The 18,589-nt window shown below is 44.1% G+C and overlaps 2 protein-coding genes across 9 annotated transcripts in view; both read left to right on the forward strand.

Annotated features, from left to right (window-relative positions):
• The window catches only part of SFMBT1 (Scm like with four mbt domains 1), a 146,697-nt gene extending 143,239 nt beyond the window's left edge, over positions 1 to 3,458 (forward strand). For all 8 annotated transcript variants that reach the window (XM_054483878.2, XM_054483882.2, XM_063661065.1 and 5 more), the window contains 2 exons: positions 805 to 933; positions 1,769 to 3,458. In XM_054483878.2, the coding sequence (XP_054339853.1) occupies positions 805 to 933; positions 1,769 to 1,909 (270 nt within the window). In that variant the 3' untranslated portion in view covers positions 1,910 to 3,458. The remainder of the gene's footprint in view (positions 1 to 804; positions 934 to 1,768) is intronic.
• Positions 3,459 to 9,168: 5,710 nt separating this feature from the next.
• The window catches only part of LOC129034258 (store-operated calcium entry regulator STIMATE), a 77,485-nt gene continuing 68,064 nt past the window's right edge, over positions 9,169 to 18,589 (forward strand). The window contains exon 1 of the mRNA XM_054483886.2: positions 9,169 to 9,476. Coding sequence (XP_054339861.1) covers positions 9,317 to 9,476 — 160 coding nt within the window. The 5' untranslated portion in view covers positions 9,169 to 9,316. The remainder of the gene's footprint in view (positions 9,477 to 18,589) is intronic.

An 18,589-nucleotide genomic window follows, 5' to 3' on the forward strand; every position in this document is an offset into this window, starting at 1 on the left:
TTTTTATTTCTTTCTCTCTGGAATTTCCATCTGGAATATGATTATTAGTGATATTGGCATTCTACTTCTTTCAATACAGACTTACGTAGAATTTCCAGGGTCTCTTGTAAAGTGACCCCAAATGCAGTGATTTACATGTGTTTCAAGAATTAGTTGAGATCACCTACTTATCGGGGGAAAGTCTCTCTCCAAGTAGCTGCTTGTTTTAACAACAACAACAACAAAAAAAGCCCCATTGCTAGCTTATTTGTACCTTGTCATTTATTTTTGGGAAAACTGCCTTTTTAATATGTTTCATAATATATATGGTTTTGTAGAAAAAAGTTATCCTTTTGATTCTGGTTAAGCCATTTGGCTTAATATATTTACTATATGGGTATGAACATTTTATAACATATATATAACACTAAAGAACAATTTAGTGTTCAAAAACTAGATTGCTTTTTAAGAATATTCCATGAACAGAAGCAGTAAAGATTCTTCCTGGTAGTTTAGTTAAGCCTTCTCTCAATGGAATTATCATCCCCTTCTCTTCAGCACCCTGTTTTTCTTAGTTAAATTGTCTAAATTATCTGTGCTGAAACTTTGAGATAAATTCTTTCCCATTGATACTTCGTATTATAAAAGACAGACATTTCCTGAGTACCTGATGCACGTGGGTCTTTGCCATCTTTGCTGGGAGAAATCATGTCCTAAGACCACTTTAAATCATGTCTTGAAAGATTATGAATTTAGGTAGAGAGACTTTTTTAGAATAAAATAGCCTTAACACCATTTGGTTTGATTGTGTTGTGGGGAATGAAGGAAATAAGGATCGAAGTTGCTGAAAGGCTTCACCTGGACAGTAACCCCTTGAAGTGGAGTGTGGCAGACGTTGTGCGGTTCATCAGATCCACTGACTGTGCTCCATTAGCAAGAATATTCCTAGACCAGGTAATCACAGATACCTATAATTTTTAGTAATGTCTCTTTAGCAATAAATTATGGATGTAATAGTCAACAATTTATTTACAAGTTTTAGGAAAATTGTTTTGATCCAAAAGAAAAGAATTGTCTTAATTCCATTTTTAGGAGTCAAAGATGATAAAAAGTTATTTATCAGACTTGCTTCATAGTTGAAGGAGATTATCATTGCATTCCAGTTTTTCCTAAGAATTTGATTCCATCCCTGCAATATCAAGCATACCATGCTTAATTGTCCACATCTTTTCAAAAATAATGATTTGCTTGTTTAAAAAACATAGCATCTGTCACATTAGGCTCTGGAGTGGTGATAAGTTTTAAGGCAAGCTTGCTGAAACACAGTCAGTGGCCTTAAACATTGAAATGTTTTGTTTAGAAAATTAGGGAGGTTCAAGAGCTTATCGGGTTTTTATGAATGTTACAGAGTAGGAAAACATTGAAGTTGATAGTTAATCCTTTGTTTCAGATTTAGAAGGAACCCTCTAAAAAGATGGCACAATTAGTTGCCAGTTACATGGCTAGTCAGTTTACTAAATTTCTATGGGGAAGAGACTCTGTGGAATGGATTCTTATCCTTGGTAAAACTTTATTGTCCTCAGTAAAACTTTATTAATTCTGAAGCTTCATTAGTATGGAAGACTATGGAGTCACTTAAAAGGAAGTATGTGATACCTAAGACGAAAAAGTAAGGAAAGGAAAGCATAGGGATTCCAGTTTTGACAAAGCTAAAGTGAGGAGAGGCTGTCATGATCAAGCTGCCTTTCATGTGCACATCACAGATAATTTGTCTTTTATGCTTTGACAGGAAATTGACGGGCAGGCCCTGTTGCTCCTTACCCTTCCCACTGTTCAAGAATGCATGGACTTAAAATTGGGCCCTGCCATCAAACTTTGCCATCACATAGAGAGGATCAAGTTTGCTTTTTATGAGCAGTTTGCCAACTGAGAAGAACAACCAAAGTGAGCTGGATCTTTGAAGCACAAATGCAGCAAATCCTCCACCCTGCTTTATAAGTGGAGCTGGAATAGTCCTGGGGCTCTGGGGCCTGCAGGTATCAGCTTGCTCTCTTTGCACTTTCGGGGAAGGAGGACTCACAGTGAGGAAGCAAAAACTGTGCACAGAAGTGGATCACCTGCTGGTGGAAATGTGGACATCTCTTGTTCAGCAGATGGCAGTTTTAAAAAAATAAAGGTTGTGAGGAAAAGACTTATATAAGAAGAAAAGCATTTCCAGTGGTGTGGCCTGAAAACAAAGAATAACCTAGGCTGCTGGAAAGCACCCTTTTGGTTGTTTTCATTCTGTTCCCTCCCATTGTAGATTGAACTTTGTTCTCTGCTTTCTTTTTCTTGGAAAGAGAGGACCTAGCTTTAAGTCAGCACTGATTTGGCACTGTTCCTAAGGCATATCAGTGCTTCATTGTCATTGTGTTTTTAAGCTTTTTAAAATTAAAACAGTTCATTTTGGGGATGATTATGTGGCTCTAGGGTTTTGAATGTATAGTCACACTTTGATCATTTTAAAATTGATTCTTAGGAGTTCCTTTGTTTACTACCTCTGTTGATAATTGAGCTTACAGCCATGTATGAGGTTTTTTGTATGATGCAATTTTTAAGCTACATGAACACTAAAATTATGACAGAATTTGAAGGGGGGGGAACTGTTTGCTTTCTTAAAAGCATTATATGGGGCACTTACACCAGTTCCTTAACTGACCTGATCTGAGAACTCTACTGTTACTGTTCTCCATCTTGACCCAGCCTGGGCTGCCTGTGTTAAGTAACATCACCAAGACTGTTAGTATTTCCATTTAATTGCCCTCTTCCTATTCATTCTCAGAGGGACTTCAGTGACTTTTATTTTGTGTTTACTTTTCTCTAGAGTTGTTTGTCTACCTCTGTTTCATTTCTAAGGTCTTTACTTTGGGTGAAAATCAGTAGGTGTTCCATGGACCCACAGCGAAGCCCATTTGCCCTTCTTTCCAGGTGTCTCCAGTGTAGAAGCACAGCACAGAAAACATGTTTTGGAGGGTAACGCAGAGCATGGAGTTTCTGTAGCAGCGTCCTCAGTGGCAGGATAAATACTGAGACGTGGTTAAGGATTCTGGAAACCTCTTTGCCTAGCCACACTTAGACTTTTTTCAGCTAATCCTTTAAATTGAATATAATCTTTAGTCCGAGGATTCCCATTTAAACAACTCAGTATTCTTTTAAGTGTGTCTTTTAGCCCAGCTCAAGTTAACATGAAACTCCAGGTGAATTTTCACTTATGATTCCATTGCTAGCTATTATAGAATAATAGCGTTTGCTGCACTATTCTAGTCATGAGGAGTGAGGAAAAACATACATAGGTTGTCTCCCTTAAATGGTTTGCTTTGCTGAATGTTTTTTTATCCTAATCACCTGCAAATTTATAACCCAATCATTCTTCCTCAAGATTTGAAAATGTTTTAATCCTGCAAACTGGCTCTACAAATATAAGGAAATATTACAGCAAATTTTAACTGATTGTGATTTTTTTTTCCCATTCCCCACCACCCCAACCTATTTTTGTGGACATTGGCGAATAATCTGGAGCCTGTCTTCATTGGGTAATTCATAAACCAACTTAACTCAAGCCCTGCAACTAAATCATACATTAAATCATTAACTCTTCGCTTAGGTTCCTACCAGCTCTATCTGGGAAGAAGCTTCATTTAAGTAAAAATTAATATGTTTGAAACTTAGATATCCAGTTTTTAAAAATTTAATTCTGTGTCTGTGGAAGAGAAAGATATATAGGGAATGCTAGGGAATAATTAGCATTAAACATTAAGCTTTCGGTGGGTAGTGATGGTAATCTTGCTTAATGAAATTTCCTGAGAGTTCAGTCAAGGTACAAAGGAAAAGAGGGCCCCTTGAGGAAGAACAATGGAACAATTTCTGGAATTAATGTTTAGGGCCTCGTGGTATTATCTTATTTAGGAAAGTGAAATATATTTCCTATAAGAGGGAATTTAACAAACACAAAAACAATGAATGCTTTATTTTGTCTCTCTTTTGACTTCTCCAGAAATCACAGAATTAAGAATCATCTCCCTTCACAGGTGAGGGGATGAAGGCCCCGAAGGGCGAAACATACAGCCCTAAGTAGTCTCTGATCTGAGTAGAGTCAGAGCCCAACAGGCTTGTTTATACCATGATTATTCAGGTTCAGCCTTCTCCTAGAGAAAGGCTGACTCTAAATGGTCAAGTAAGTTGAGTTTCCCTTAATATTTCTTGCATTCTTCTATTAAGGCATAGTTTATTAGGCAATTGCATAAAGAATTATGTCCCCCAGCCCCGACTCCCGTATATTATGTAAGCGAGGATAATTGGGAATTTAGCACAGGGCACTTTTTTAACTTAAAATTTGGACTTAATTTACCTCACAAAGCTGCTGGGACTGGGCTGGATAACAATGATGTTCTGGTTACTGTGATGCTGAAACAGATTTCAAGCCAGATAATAGCTCACCATGTTGGGGTAAAATGTTGGTATGTTGCACACAGGTGCAAGAACTTTGTTTTTTAGAGAGACCAACTTCTTAAATGTGTAACTGTTACATTGTGAAGGGACTGCATTTGTCTGGATTTCACCTGCAGCTGAGCCCACAGCCTGCCTGAGGTCAGAAAATTTTTCATGACCCATTTTTTTACCCTGAATTGACAAGTTTAGAAAACAGGTTAATGGACTATTTCATCCTTCTGGACTTTGAAAAGCTGGCTGACCAATATTAGACTATTACTGCTACATTAGTGTGCTAGGGAAACCTTTTTGCTGCACATGCAGATTTTTCTGTGACATTTTGACTCGATTTTGAGGGCCTCTGGGAACTATGCTGTTTTCCTTTGTAAACCATCTTCATCCTTCTCATTTGAAGCAGAGTTGAAGTGGCTAACGCAGGGAATGCATTTATGAAAGCTTGCACCCTATCTGCCTTTGTTCAGCAATGCAGGTGGCTCCTAGCATTTATCTATGTTATAGATATGTGAGGTCAGGGAAGGGTACTTACTAACCTCTGGAAAAGATGAGCTTCTTGGTAAATATTTATTGACTTATGGTAGAAGCAAACATAGAAAACTAGTTCAGAACTTAGCCTTAATATGCCTTTTCTCCTGGAAGTAAAATATTCTCACTGTGAGTGAGAAGACATTGGATCTTAGCTTCCAGAGGACCTGGATACACTTTACTTGCTCTCTAGTACCAATTCAGTCACTAATGTGGTACCTGAATACAATTTAAAAGCTTTAGGAGGTCTTAGGTAGGGTGGGACGCAGAATCATTTCCCTCTCTCAAGCCAAAAAGTGTTTCTGAGGGACACATAGAACATCAGGCGATCTAGATGGGAACATTTGGGAAAACTATCATAGGCAATTATATTTACTTGGCACCTATATCACCAAAGATTGTTCTATTTGAGACACCATTTACTGGTTTAATTGATCAACAGTGGAACACACCCTGGATTTGAACTCAGATCCTGTATATTGAGGATGTGCCGTGTGTGCACACACCAGTTCAGAAGTGTTCTGTGTTACCAGTAGGAAATCTGTTGGTCTTATGAAGCTAAATGAGAAAAAGGCATCACTACCAAAAATGAAGTATAAATCTTGGTGGGGACCAGATGCCCCCTTTTCAAGCTTGGATTTCCTTGCTCCTGGGTCCACTGTAAGCAACCATATGTTTGTCATGGTGCTGACTCAGAAATCGTAAGACAGAGAGCCTCCTGCAAAACCAAAAAGAAATGTTACTTTCCTGCGATTATAATTCTTCCTTGACTTTGTTCGCTTTAGATGTTTTACTAGTGAGTTTTGATGACTCCCACCCCTTATGTGAGAATGTGCATACTTTGGAAACTTGAATTTATCCAAACAAGCTACCTATGACTTAGAGTTTGGGCATAAGTTTTAAATTCAATGCTCAGTCCAAATGGATCTGGTTCCAGGCCCATTCCAAGGGTGGTTCCAGGGCTGTTTTTTCAGTACTTGTCCCAGACCACACAGGTAGCCTTGTTTCTGAGGGCAGCTTTATGGGGAGGTGTAGAAGGTGGTGGGCGGCAAATGCACTGCAGAGTCATTTTCTTGGGTATGGTGTTTAAGAAGCCTGAGATTTTCACAAGAACCAGCAAAACCAGGAGTGGAGAGTTGGGGAGATAGAGAAGTAGGCCTAAAACTCCCTCTTCTTGTGTCTTTTTTGACTTAATACACCATTGGGTCTGTCCTGGTGCTATGGCCTATCACAAAGGACTGTTTTCAGAGAGAAGCAAGCCACAGCCTTGCCAGATAAGTCTCCAACACCAGCAGAAAAGCACGGACCCTGATCTGTGGGAGGCAAGGGTCTCCCATTATTTCTGGAGGCAAATGGTGAAATGGTGCCACCATTTGCTGATGGGGGTGCCTGTTCTCAGGATGTGTGGAAACTCAGGCCTGAGGGTTTCTACATGGTTTATTCAATCTAACTGCATACCTAGCTTGGCAGAATGGAGGTGGACAAAAGTGCTGAAAGGATGAGGGTAGGCTTTTAGGGCAAATCAAGTCACAAAGCAGATGACTGAGGGAGGTTACAAAGCTTAGGCAGAGTTAAAGTTGGGCAGTCCGTTAGCTCCTTTTGCAAGAATCTCTGGAGAAGGTAGTTTGAATGTTTCTCTTGAGATTTTAAGTGCTCATTTCTTTTCCCCTCCCTTCCTTTCTTCCTTTTTTTTTTTTTTCATTGAATATTCTCTGAAGACAATCAGAGGCCTGCCAGGGAGGGACTCCTGGCTGGTTCCAGCACTGTCCTTAGGCCTCTTTTTAATACTAACTTGTTGGAACTGATGCACTTTGTTTAATGTATTTTACCTTTTTTTTTTTAAAGCTGCTCATTTAGAACAAAATCAAATGCTTATTGCATTGTATCCTTCCTGCTTGCTGTTTTTCCTCTTAATTTCAAAAGTTATGCATTGAAGATAAAAGTACACTTAAGAAGTATGCACAAGAATACCTATTAAAATAACTCCCATCAAGTTTGATGGTATAACTTCAAAGGATTAAAAAAAAACTATTTTGGATTAATATTTTGCGTGTTTTTTTTTGTAAATATGATTGTATATAAACTGGTGGTACGTTATGACAGTTTTAAGTGGTTGTGAGAAAACTAAAGAAAACAGGTCTTAAGCTATGTTTAACCTTAACTTTGTGCTGATTTGACAGCAAGGAAGGCATTTTGGCCAGAGTAAATTTTTTAAAACTTTCCAGCGGGACCTCAGAGAATCATTTCCAAATGGATGAGAAGTTCCTTCCTACTTTAATAAAACTCCAGAATTCTTCCCCCTCTCTTGCTGTCTCATCCTTTATCTTCTGGATTTAGGTGCTTTTTAATTCCAGTTCAGGAAAGATAGGAAGAGTAGAATTTCCCCACAGCAACCTTGCTCCTGGCATTGGGGATTCTGCCCCTGATCTCTGAAGACTGCTTCTTGTTTGTTCCTCTGTGAGCCTTAAGGATTCCTCCACAGCTGGATGTGCAGAACAATTCTTTGTCAAAAACATCACTTTTCAGCTCTGTGTCCAATTTTCCTTGAGCTGTCTGTGTCTTCAAGCAATCAATAGTCTCCTTATGCCCAATCATAATCTCTTCTGCTTTAAGACGTAGCCTCTTGTTTGATTCTCTCTAAATATGTACTGTTAACTGTTGAGCATCCTCATAAGATCCCTCTTAGACTAAAAGACAGTCATGCAATTTTAATTTTCCCTTATCCATTTATTTTCTTAATCTGTATTTGCCCACGGCCAGTACTTGTGGAGAGTTTAAAATTTTATAAATTAAAATTCCATTTAAATTAAGCATTTTGTCACATGTTCTCTGTACCAGGCATTATACTGAATTTGAATTGAAGGGTAAATAAAAATAATTCCTGCCCTCAGGAGGCTCACATTTAGCTGCAGGAGAGAGACATGTGTACAGCTGTCAAATTTAGCAGTCTGAAAAGTTTTGGTGGAACAGTACACACTAGGTAACGTGGGAGCAAGAGGGAGACGGAGGTCAGAAAGGCTTTGACGCATGAGGAGCAGTTCATGGAGCAGGGAAAAGGGAATGGCATCCATGCAGCTAGAATGGTACATAAAGGCACAGAGGTGTGAAAATGTAAGAGAAGGCTGGAGAATTGCATTTTTATTCTCTAATCAGGTTAATAGTCCTGTTCACCAAGAAAGCTTTTAGGTAGCATTTAACCCTCTTAGGTAATTGGAATCTGGGGGGCTATTTAATAGGAAACTTTTTCCTAGAGATGATATTTACTGTTGAAAACATGTAGCTCAGTGTCAACTGGACTTACACCATGTGTTCACTGACATTCTGCAGCAGGAAGGTCAGTGGCTCTAGAGCACCAACAAGAGGGTATCCAGAGAGAGCCCAGATTGGGCTGGGAGAATGGATGACAGAATGGGGACTCAGGGTCTCGTTAAAGGCAGAGCACAGGTTCTGAGAAGTTGGAAAGGGTTAGGTGGGAGTGTGTGTGTGCAGGGGGATGTTGGAGCCTGGAAAATACCAACCATTTGTCTTTTACACTCTAAAGGTAGTTGTGCTCCCCAAGTGAATAAGGTGGGACATGTGCACGTCAGGTTTTCAGTGTGAAACCTGGTATATTTCAAAATGAAAGTGATTGGATTCAGGTGACCATTTAAATTATGTCTATGAAAAAAGAAAATAGACTTGGGGCCTTGATAAGCCTTTAGCTAGGGAAGTAGGAAAAAGACTCAAATGTCTGGGTTGGAAGGAAGACTCCTGTGCTCAGTCTTAGATTATTTTCCTTATTCACTTGCTTCAGAATAATCCAGGCTGCAAACTATTGGGCCCCACCCCAGAACTACTGAATCAGGATCTCTGAGGGTGGAATTCAGGAATGTTAATAAATTCTCTAGGATATAGGGATTTGCTTTAGAGGGAAAAATAATTTGACCACAGGCCGTCCCAGCTCCTACCTCCGGACCTGGAGCTCGTGATTCCCAAGCTCTCATTCCGGTCTGCGGTGCCCGGCTCACTTGGCCTGTCTACCTGCGGGCGTGGCGGGGTTGGAGAGGGGAGTGGGACCCGCGACCCCGCCCCCTGGCCCGGCCGGAGCCCCGCCCCTCGGGGAGTGGGGAGAGCTGCTGCGGCCGAGGCCCGCCCCAACCTTGGCTGCGCCAATCAGGCACTGCGATCTCAGACGTCGGGTTACGCGCGGCGCGGAGTCGGCGGCCGGGCGGAGGTACCGGCTCGGGCTTGGGCTCCGGCTCCCGGCTGCGGGTTTGGCGGCGCTGCGCCGGCAGGCAGCGAGGCCGGGCGGGCCCTGGGCCCTCGCGCCCCTCCCGCGAGGCCTGCCATGCAGGGCCCCGCCGGGAACGCGAGCCGGGGACTGCCAGGCGGGCCGCCCTCCACAGTCGCGTCCGGGGCGGGCCGCTGCGAGAGCGGCGCGCTCATGCACAGCTTCGGCATCTTCCTGCAGGGGCTGCTCGGCGTCGTGGCCTTCAGCACGTTAATGCGTGAGTCTGGGACCCCCGCCCCTCCGGAGGCCCTGCGCGGCAGCCGCGGCCCGGCCCCCCTGGAGGCCCCTCCTGCGCGAAGAGTTCAGGCCTTGGGACCCGAATTCCTCCTCCCCCGCAAACCCAGGCTGGGTATTCCTGCACTAGGGGTAGCCCGCGCCCCTCCCCTACTCGCTGTGGCCTCCAGCCAGGAGTGACCCTTCCCCTTTCCACCTTAAACGTCTGTCTTTTGAGACGCCAGTCTAAAACTCGCCTACCTCCCACCTAACCATCTCGAATTGTTACCCCACTTCCCAGCCTGGAGTCGTGACCCCCAAGGGTGACATCCCCTTGTCCGCCCCTTCTCAGGGGCTCTTCGTGCTTAGAACCCACATCCCTCAATCTCCAGTGCGATGCTGAGCTCTTTTCTGCCCTTTCACTCTTCAGGGATTTACCTTCTCCGTTCACATTTAAATCCTGCTACTTTGCATCCCTCTCAACACCTGGAGTGTTAGGGCCATGCCTTCCGTTTCCCAGTACCCGCCTCCCTCTCCGTGGCCCTTCTTCCTTAGCTTTAGTTTCCCTTTTGTCAGGGTAGGACCCACCCAGTCTGCCTTCTTCCCCAGATCCCCTTCCTCTCATTTCTTCCGGAACAGGCCCACCTGTTCCATCTCTGTCCCAAGCTTTCCTAATAAGCCGCATCTATAGCTTCCCCTGGCTATTCCTTTTCCACTTTTATTCTTTATATTTTAAGTTTCCTTTTCCATTAAACTTGGGCACCCTAGTGGCTGAATAGAGAAGGAAGCCCCCACCCTGTTGTCATGTGTGCTATTTGGGGAGGGGGGGGGCTTCTGTTTTTCATCGTGTACCTCCTTCCCTTATTAAAGTAACAAGAAGTTTTGCTCGGCATTTAAGCCTAGGAGTGCCCTTGTGACTGCGTTTTAGGGGGAAGGAAAGGTTATAACTATCTGTGCAGAGTCATTAATTCCAAAAATGACTTGTTCTCAAAACTTCCCCACTGTGCTTGTGTGGACAGAGTGGAGAGTTCCTGCAGAAAGTATGCTTTGGGGTACTCAGGAGGGATCTTGCAGCTGTGTGCCTTTGTCTTGTAGGGTCCAGTTGCTGGAGTGGCCACCTTGCTTGTTTATAACTTGGGGTTTCTTTGAGTGAATTCTCTCATGCTTTAAGTAACCCTGAAGAGGCTCTGATCATGGATACAGCGTTCTTCTGGTGGCCTGTCCTTGATAAGTCTTAAAAGTGCCCAACTCTCTATGTTTGCCACTTTTTCTTTCCTTTTTAGTCCCAACTTGCCTTGCTTTTTCTCTGCTAAACAAATACCCACTTGTTCCCACAGTAATAATTTGTGACAACTTAGCCAAAATCCGCTGCTGACTTGGGCGCATGTACTGTACGTGTGTGTGTTTTAAAGACATGGTGAGTGGATCTTCCTACCCCTCCTACTTCTCTGTCCTCCAGACAGCCTTCCTTTCTCTCTGAAGGAACTGTAGGTTAAATTTTTATTTTGCTCCCTAACCTGAGGTTTCTTAGCCTAGCTCTGGCTGTTTCCATAGGTTTGATTGATGCTGATGGCCCGGCTTATCCCCTAGGGTTTAACACTTGTGATTCAAAGAAGGAAATGTGACGATGACAGGGCAGAGTTGCTCGCAGCTGAGAAGTGTGTCGGGTTGAATGTGTTCTGAGTGGAGTCTTCAGGGACATACTCACTTCTTTACTTAATCTTCAGCGTGAGCACATGTGCAAATCCCACTGTGGTTGGTACTTTCTGCATGCAGAGATTGGACTAGAAAGCAGTCTCTTGTTCACTGTGAGGCTTGACGTGGACAGAGTTTGTGGAAATGGCTGGTGGGTCCTGGGGTGATGTGGGTAGGAGTGATGGGGAGAAGAGCTAGAAAGGCTAGAGCTATGTCTGCCCTGACACAGAAATGGAGGTGAGAGCAAGAGCCTCCTCCCCCTACCTAGAAGCAGACAGAGCAGGCCAGGGCAATGGCACTCTGGGAGCTGGACAAGGAGAAGCCCACTGACTGGGATGCAGTCAGGGTGGGGCCCTTCTTATCTCTCAGATTTCTTGGTCCTGTTGAAATAGAACTGCAAGGCTTTTCCTTCTTGAACTACTGGGAAGAGGAAGGAATCTCTAAGGTGGGAGAGGAAAGAGATCAAGGTAGCCTTAAGAAAGTACATCTGCGAGCCATTTGGCTTTGTCCTGGGCTTTTAGTCCTCCCTCCTTCTCAGTCTGGCGGAGCTGCCAGGAGGGGCGTCTGTTGAAGGCCAGGCTCCCCTGACGAGGGTCCCCCTCGCAGCCCTGAGGGAGGGAAGTCTTAGTGTGTGTTAAGGTGAGGCCACTCCATCCTTCCTCGGTTCTGTTATCTTCAAACATTTTAAATACCAACCAGTCTGTTCTGAGCAGTTTAAACAGCCGCTATCCTTTGAGGGGCTGTTTTTGAGATCACAGTCTTTTCCCTTCTGAGTACCCATGGCCCTCAAGGCAATGGGCTTGCTGCCTCTCTTCTGGAACGCTTCCCCAGTCCTGATGGCCAACACTGGTGTTTCCTGTTGGACCAGCTCTGACTGTAGAATGAACCCACTTCTTTGCAGATAAGCTGTGAGGTAATTTTCCTTACTTCACCTCCCTGATTTCAGTGACCCCTCAGACCACTGTCTTTATGTTCCTTTTTCTATCCAGAAAAATCACTCTTTTCTCCACTTACACGTTGCCTTGTTTTTTTTGTTTGTTTTTGTTTGTTTTCTTGTTTTTAATCTGGGGAGGTTTGTCCTGAAGGAAGATTACTTATATATATTAATGTCTCTGGGGAGGATTCTGGTTCTGCAAGAATTTATCATTCTGGTGCTTTGATAGACTTCTTGCTTTGCTATGTAGGGTTTATAGACCCTCTCAGTCCAGGCAGTTGAGAACGTATATGCCAGGTCATACATGGTAGCCCATTCTTCAAGCTGCATAAACACAGACTGTTACAGGCACCACCCACACACATGTCCCAGTGTCAGCACTGCCTTGTTGAGTTGGCGGGCTTCCTAGAGGCTCCAGCTAAGGTACCCTGTGTACGCAAGGAAAGATGAACATACTCAGAGTCAAGCTTCTGAAGATACTTTCCACTTAGAGTTTTCTGAAGTGTCTACTAGGTATCTGCATAGAAAGAAACACTTTAAACGAGGGGGCTTTGTCATAGTCGGCCTGCCAAGCAATTCCTCATTTTGGTGGTTTTGTCTATAGTCTGTGACTTGACAAAGTTGCTCAGCTAGGGTCTCAGCAGAACAGAGCTGAGCAGTCCTAGAGCTCAGCAAACTGTTCCAGTGCAGGGTGGCCACCCAGCTGTCAGCCAAAGGTCGTGTTGGCCAGTGTGTGTGTTGGCATTTGGGGGTGTTTACTCTCAGGACATGTGAATGCAAAGCAAACTCAAGCCTCCCTCACCGTGCACAGTCAGGGTTCTGGGCTGAAGTGTAGACAGAATTGGTTTTTAATAAAACAAGCCTTTTGAGAGCTTGGATAAATCTGCCTGCCTATTTTTGTTGTAGATATGGGGGCTAGCCAGCTGGGAGAAGTGTGTCCATGTTTTACAAAAACACTGCTGACACTGAGAAGTGATAACTTTTTTCCTGCAATCCAAAGTAAAATCACAAACCAGTCCACTCAGCTTTGATATCTTAAATGAGAGTTTCTGGGGTTTTCTCCATGGTAAACTGGCCTCCCTATGTGCTCTGCGTGAACAGACTTGTGTTGGCACAACCTTCCCTATGATCACCTATCCCCACCCCATCCTGGTTTTTATCTCTAAAAATGTCAAACATAGAAAAGATGAAAAATAATACACTGAACATCTGTCTGCCCTCTACCTAGATTTAGCAGTTGTTCACATTTTGTCACATTTGCTTTATCTCTTTATGCTTTTTTTTTTTTTTTGGCTGAGCCATTTGAAGGTAAGTTGCGACCAGCATCACACTTTACTGCTAAATACTTCAGCTAAGTCTCCCCAAAATAAGGACAATCTCCCACATAACCACAATTTCATCATCACACTTAAGAGAATTAGTAATAACTCCATGATATCATCTCATACCCAGTCCATAGTCACATTTCCCCAAATGTCACAAGTCTTTTATAGCTGGAGTTTTTAAAAGCTGAGATCTAATCAAGGTCCACACGTTGTGTTTGGTTATGTTTTCAGTCACTTTCATTTCTAGAAGAACCTCCTCCTACACATACATGCACACTTTTTTTTTTTTTAAATGTTTCTGGCTTTTTGAAGAGTCCTGGCTGCTTGTTATGTGGAGTGCCCCACATTCTGGAGTTGTCTGGGTGTTTCCTTGTGGTGTTTGAATTGTTTCACCGACCCCTGTTTTCCTGAGTTTGGTCTGGAGCAGTTATTAGATTCAGATACCCTGTTTTATGGCAAGAACACTCCATAAGCGGCGCTGTATGTTTCATGTACATTCCACCAGGAGGCATGTGACATCACGCTGCCCCACTATTAGTGTTAATAAGGTTGATGACTTGGTGATGGTGGATGGAAGACCTCTCAGTCTCTCCCTTGTAAAGGGAGCAATTAATAAGGGATCTTCCCCTGGGCAATTAATAAGGGATCTCTGCAGTGATAATACTTTGAGATCATGTGAATACTCTGTTTCCCAGTAGCCTTTCACTCAGTGATCACCTCCTCCTGGTAAAATAACAGAATACAGTGACAGCTGAATTGGAGCTGGAGCTCACGAGTGAAGGCACCTGTCTTTGGGTCTGGAACCCAGCACAAACTCAATCAGTGTCGCTGTCCTTCCCTCCCTCTGGAGTGCCAGCACGGGCAAAGGAAGAACACCCCTTTTTTCATGCCAGGCTGGTGTTGTGGCCAATGTTAGCATGCTGGCTGGCTCAGAGGTTTCATTTTTAGAAAGTTTTCAAGTTTTCTAAATGTTTATTTATTTGGTAGCATTTATCCATAATGGCGATCTGCTGCTTGATTTATCATGTAACTTCATTAATTTCGAATAAAATCAGGACAAGAGGAAGTTGTCTGAATTAGGGGACAATCTGAGTTGTAGAATAACTTACCAAATGCATTTTTTTAAACTTTTGAATACCTCTGTTGGCCGCATGTTGCCCTGTTGGGGCCTCTCATGCTTCCGCTGCTTTAATACCTGTTTAAAGTCTTTTGCAGTTAGTATATTTGCACAAACATGAAGATTTGTTGAAGGGGTTTTACAAGTGGTTAAAAATAACGGGATCCCTGGCTCTGGATCCAGCCTGACCCAGCATCCATGTCTGCTTTGCTCTGCCATGTGGTGCCCCTGAGCAACTTCTGCATTTCTCAAAGCTTCAGTTTTCTCCCCAGTAACATGTGGATAATAATCTGTCTTTTCTGGGGCTATGGAGATGAGAAAGAATGTATTTGAGGAAGCTGGGTTGGTGTCAGGCACATGTTAGGCCCTTTTTGGGGGTGTGTCTTCATCCTTGTTATTACAGTGTATTCATGAGTTGGGCTGAAGAATGTTTCACAAGTGCTTAAGTAACTTATTTTCTGAATTAGGTTAAACATTTCCCTTTCTTTCTTGTTTGTACAATGTCTTTACCTTTAGCCCTCTTCACAGAGTGCATGGCAGTGAAAAAAAAAAAAAAAGAAAGAAAGAAAAGCAACTTTAGCCCAGCCAGCCCAGTGAGTGTGAATCCAGATTAGCATGTGCCAAAACCAGGTGGCTTTCATGGCCAAAATAATCTTCCTTGACCTAACCTTTCTTGTGTTTTTACCGGCAGGGCCCTCATGTGGGCTCTGAGAGAGAGGGCAGTGGGTGCCTGGGGCTGCCCCACTTCCAGGTGATGAACCTGCTTCAAGTCGCTGGCTTTTCTTTGCCCAGGGCCCATGGTAGTAGGTGGTGGTGCTGGCCCCTGGAGCCGGCCTCTTTCCTGCAGCCTGCTCTTCACTGAGTTCCCAGCATGCCAACCCCCTCACAGGAACCCTGTACAGAAGCGGTCGGTGAGCAGGTGAAGTGTCTTGTACAAGGGCTCCTGGTTAGTAAGTGCAGAACTGAAATGTAAGCCGGGTCCCTGGGACCCCAGACACCCTGAGCCACTTCCTCTGTTGCCTGCCTGCTTTTTCCACCCCTCTTTCCACACAGGTGCACTGTCTGATTACTCTGTATCTGTGGCCACTTCACCTCATTTTTTTTCTATCTGAACAATTCTGATTTTTTTCTTGATAATTATTTTTATTTAAGTAATTTTATTTAAAGCATTATTGTTTTATGACTGTTGATAACATTAAAAATACAAATTTGAAATGACTCATCAATCATTTCATGCATACATGAGTCACACCCTAGGTCTGCTTTTCTGGGCCTTTGTGAAGATTTTCCTTGGCTGGGCAGAGGGTGGTGATTCCACCCCAAGGCTGAGGTCTAGCATCTGAGGCGGAGGCACCCCCGCCCTACCCCAGAGTAGCAGAAGCAGGGAGCATGGAGTCCCTTTACTCGCTGGTGAGGAAGGGTCTGCAGGGCTCTGGGTGGCTTCAGGTTACCTGCTGAGTTTCATGGAGTTCGTTTCCCTGTTGGTTGCCATATGACTATAAGGAAGGTCGTTAATAATCTTGAGGTTTACCCAGAAGAATTATCCTTTTCCTCGTGTATGCATAGAAGCAGTTGGTGAGTCTCTTTTAGATTACTCCACTGCTAGGGAAGCTATCCATTGAATCCAGAGTTTTTCAGCCTGGCACTGTTGGCACTTTGGATGAGATAATTCTTTCTTGCGGGAGGCTCTCCTGTGCATTGCAAGGCATTTAACAGCATGCCCATCCCGCCTCTACCCACTAAATGCCAGTAGAATCTCTCATTGTGACAACCAAAAATGTCTCCCGACATTGCCAACTGTCCCCTGGGGGCCAAATCGCCCCTGTTTAAGAACCATTGCATCGGTTCAGTTTGTGAATTCCTCAGCAAACTCATATTTGCTCTAGAAGAACAGATTAGAAGGTCAGTGTGTTGTTTCCAAAGTATAAGAACAGTGGACTATCAGGATCTCTTAAGTACTTTGGTGCCAAGCCCACTATTGGATGTTTCCTTGACGAAAAGCTGAGACTGGTCCCCAGTCCTTGAGGGGCTCACAGCTGGAACAGGCTGTGGGCAGGCGGGCAGGCAATTCCATTATAGCATGAAGAGGATTGTAGAAGCTTGAACACACTGGAGAGGGGGAATGAGGGGTTCCGCCTGGGGACTCGAGGAAGTGTCCCTGAGGAAGCTCCACCTAAGCACCAGGCTAAGGGCTCTCGACACGGAGCGGGTGGTAAGAGCAAAAGTTCAGGTAGAAGAGACCAGCGCTGGAGAGGGTAGAGGCAGAGGGTCTCAGAAAAAAGAGGCAGTGTATTCAGAGGTTTTCCAGAGAGCCTTATTCCATTTCAGGCCTCTTTTACGGGTGCATTTAAAGAGGATGAATTAAATTATTGGGTGTCAAGTCAGGGTCTGCATGTACTGCATGCTCCATTTGTATTATTTCCTTGAGAACCTTTCTTTTAAAGCAGGTTTACATCTCATGTGGCAGCCCCTGAGAAACATAGACTGTTTATCTTTGGGGTCACAGAAGAAGAAACAGGGACCCAGTAACCGCCTGGCCCCCATCCTCTTGGTAGTGCCTTCTGAGCTAGACGGTGATGTGGACAGACATGCCGTGCTCGCCCAGGCTTGGGCATTTAGTCCTCAAACAGCCTAAGAAGTAGGGACTGATAGTATCTCCGTCTTATAGATGAGGAGATTGAGTCACAGAGAGATTAAGTAACCCACTCAAAGTCACACAGCCAGTAAGTGGTAGAGCTAGGCAGTGTGGTTGTGCAGACCTTCCATTTGGATAGTAACAAAGCCTCTCCTTGTTGTTAACTAGCTTTTATGGATTGTCTGCCATAGTCCACACAGATGTGGAGAAGGTAGAGATACTTTCAGCCTGGATTGTAAGCAGCTCTCGAGGTGTGGGCACAGATCGCCAGCTTAGGCAAGCCCTGGGAACCACCGTCGCCCACTGAGCACGGTTGCAGGCTTGGAGGGGTTGGGCTTTGCTACAGAACATCTCTGACAGTAGTTCAGTTGTTGGTACATTCTAAAAATTCTGTACCTACTACGGCAGGATTGTCATGCATCGAAGTCGCCTTAGTGCCTGTGAGAAGCCTTCTCCGTTGACTTACTACAGCCCCATCTGAGCATCACATGCCCTCCTGCTGCATCTTCTGGTTTAGTGTGCCCTCTTCATTCTAAGGGGCATTTTGTGCCATAAGCAGGTTCCACTCAAGCCATCTTGGGGAGGAGGAGGCAGAGGCTGGTGAGCTCAGCACACTGAGGGCAGGTTTCATGGTGCGGACATTGGGTGGGGTGGCACGAGAAAGGAGGGAGAGGCTGGGGATACCCCACCAGTGTTTTTCTTGGCTTTAAAACTTCTTTTAAAGACGTGATATTGTGTATTCATGGTTTTTCCGGTCACCAACCATTGATGGGCATCAACAACTTTCATGCTTTTTCTTTATTTCTTGTATGCAGAGTAAGTCAGGACACATACAGGGCCAACTCTGCTTTTTCATACATTCATCTTACTTAAAATGCTTCCTCTGCCAGGCTTTTGTCTAGTCCATGGGCTTTTCCAGGCCTCTTCAGCTCATCTGTGTTCTTCGTGGGCTTTTCCATTTTGTTAGAAGACATCTTCATTTAACAGTATGAAATGACATAGAGGCATGAGGTAGTAACAGTGCATTTAAATGACGTAAGCATGACACTGTCCTATAGGAATAGTTGAAACACAGCCACATGGTGCATGCCACGTCCTTTTACCCAGAGCCCTGTGCAGTGTGCAGCATTGGATCATTAGAGCAGCTTTCTATTTGGGTACAGAGTTTTGGGCAAAAATATCTGCAGGTGGTTACATCGAGCAGGGCTTTCTGTACTCAGTTTATGTGCATCCCGTCTTCACATGGGGTGCAGTGGAATATGTCGGGGAGGCTTGCTCAGAGCACATTTAAGCAAGCATGTTACTGACCTGGCTACTCTTCACTTGCCAGGGCTTGGCCTTGGGGGTGTCTGAGGCAGCCCATTGTATGTTACAAGTCTGCTATTCCATTATGCCCTGACCCTCAGTCCAG

The sequence above is a fragment of the Pongo pygmaeus genome, chromosome 2 (genome assembly GCF_028885625.2).
Source record: "Pongo pygmaeus isolate AG05252 chromosome 2, NHGRI_mPonPyg2-v2.0_pri, whole genome shotgun sequence".
In the NCBI taxonomy this organism is placed as follows: domain Eukaryota; kingdom Metazoa; phylum Chordata; class Mammalia; order Primates; family Hominidae; genus Pongo; species Pongo pygmaeus.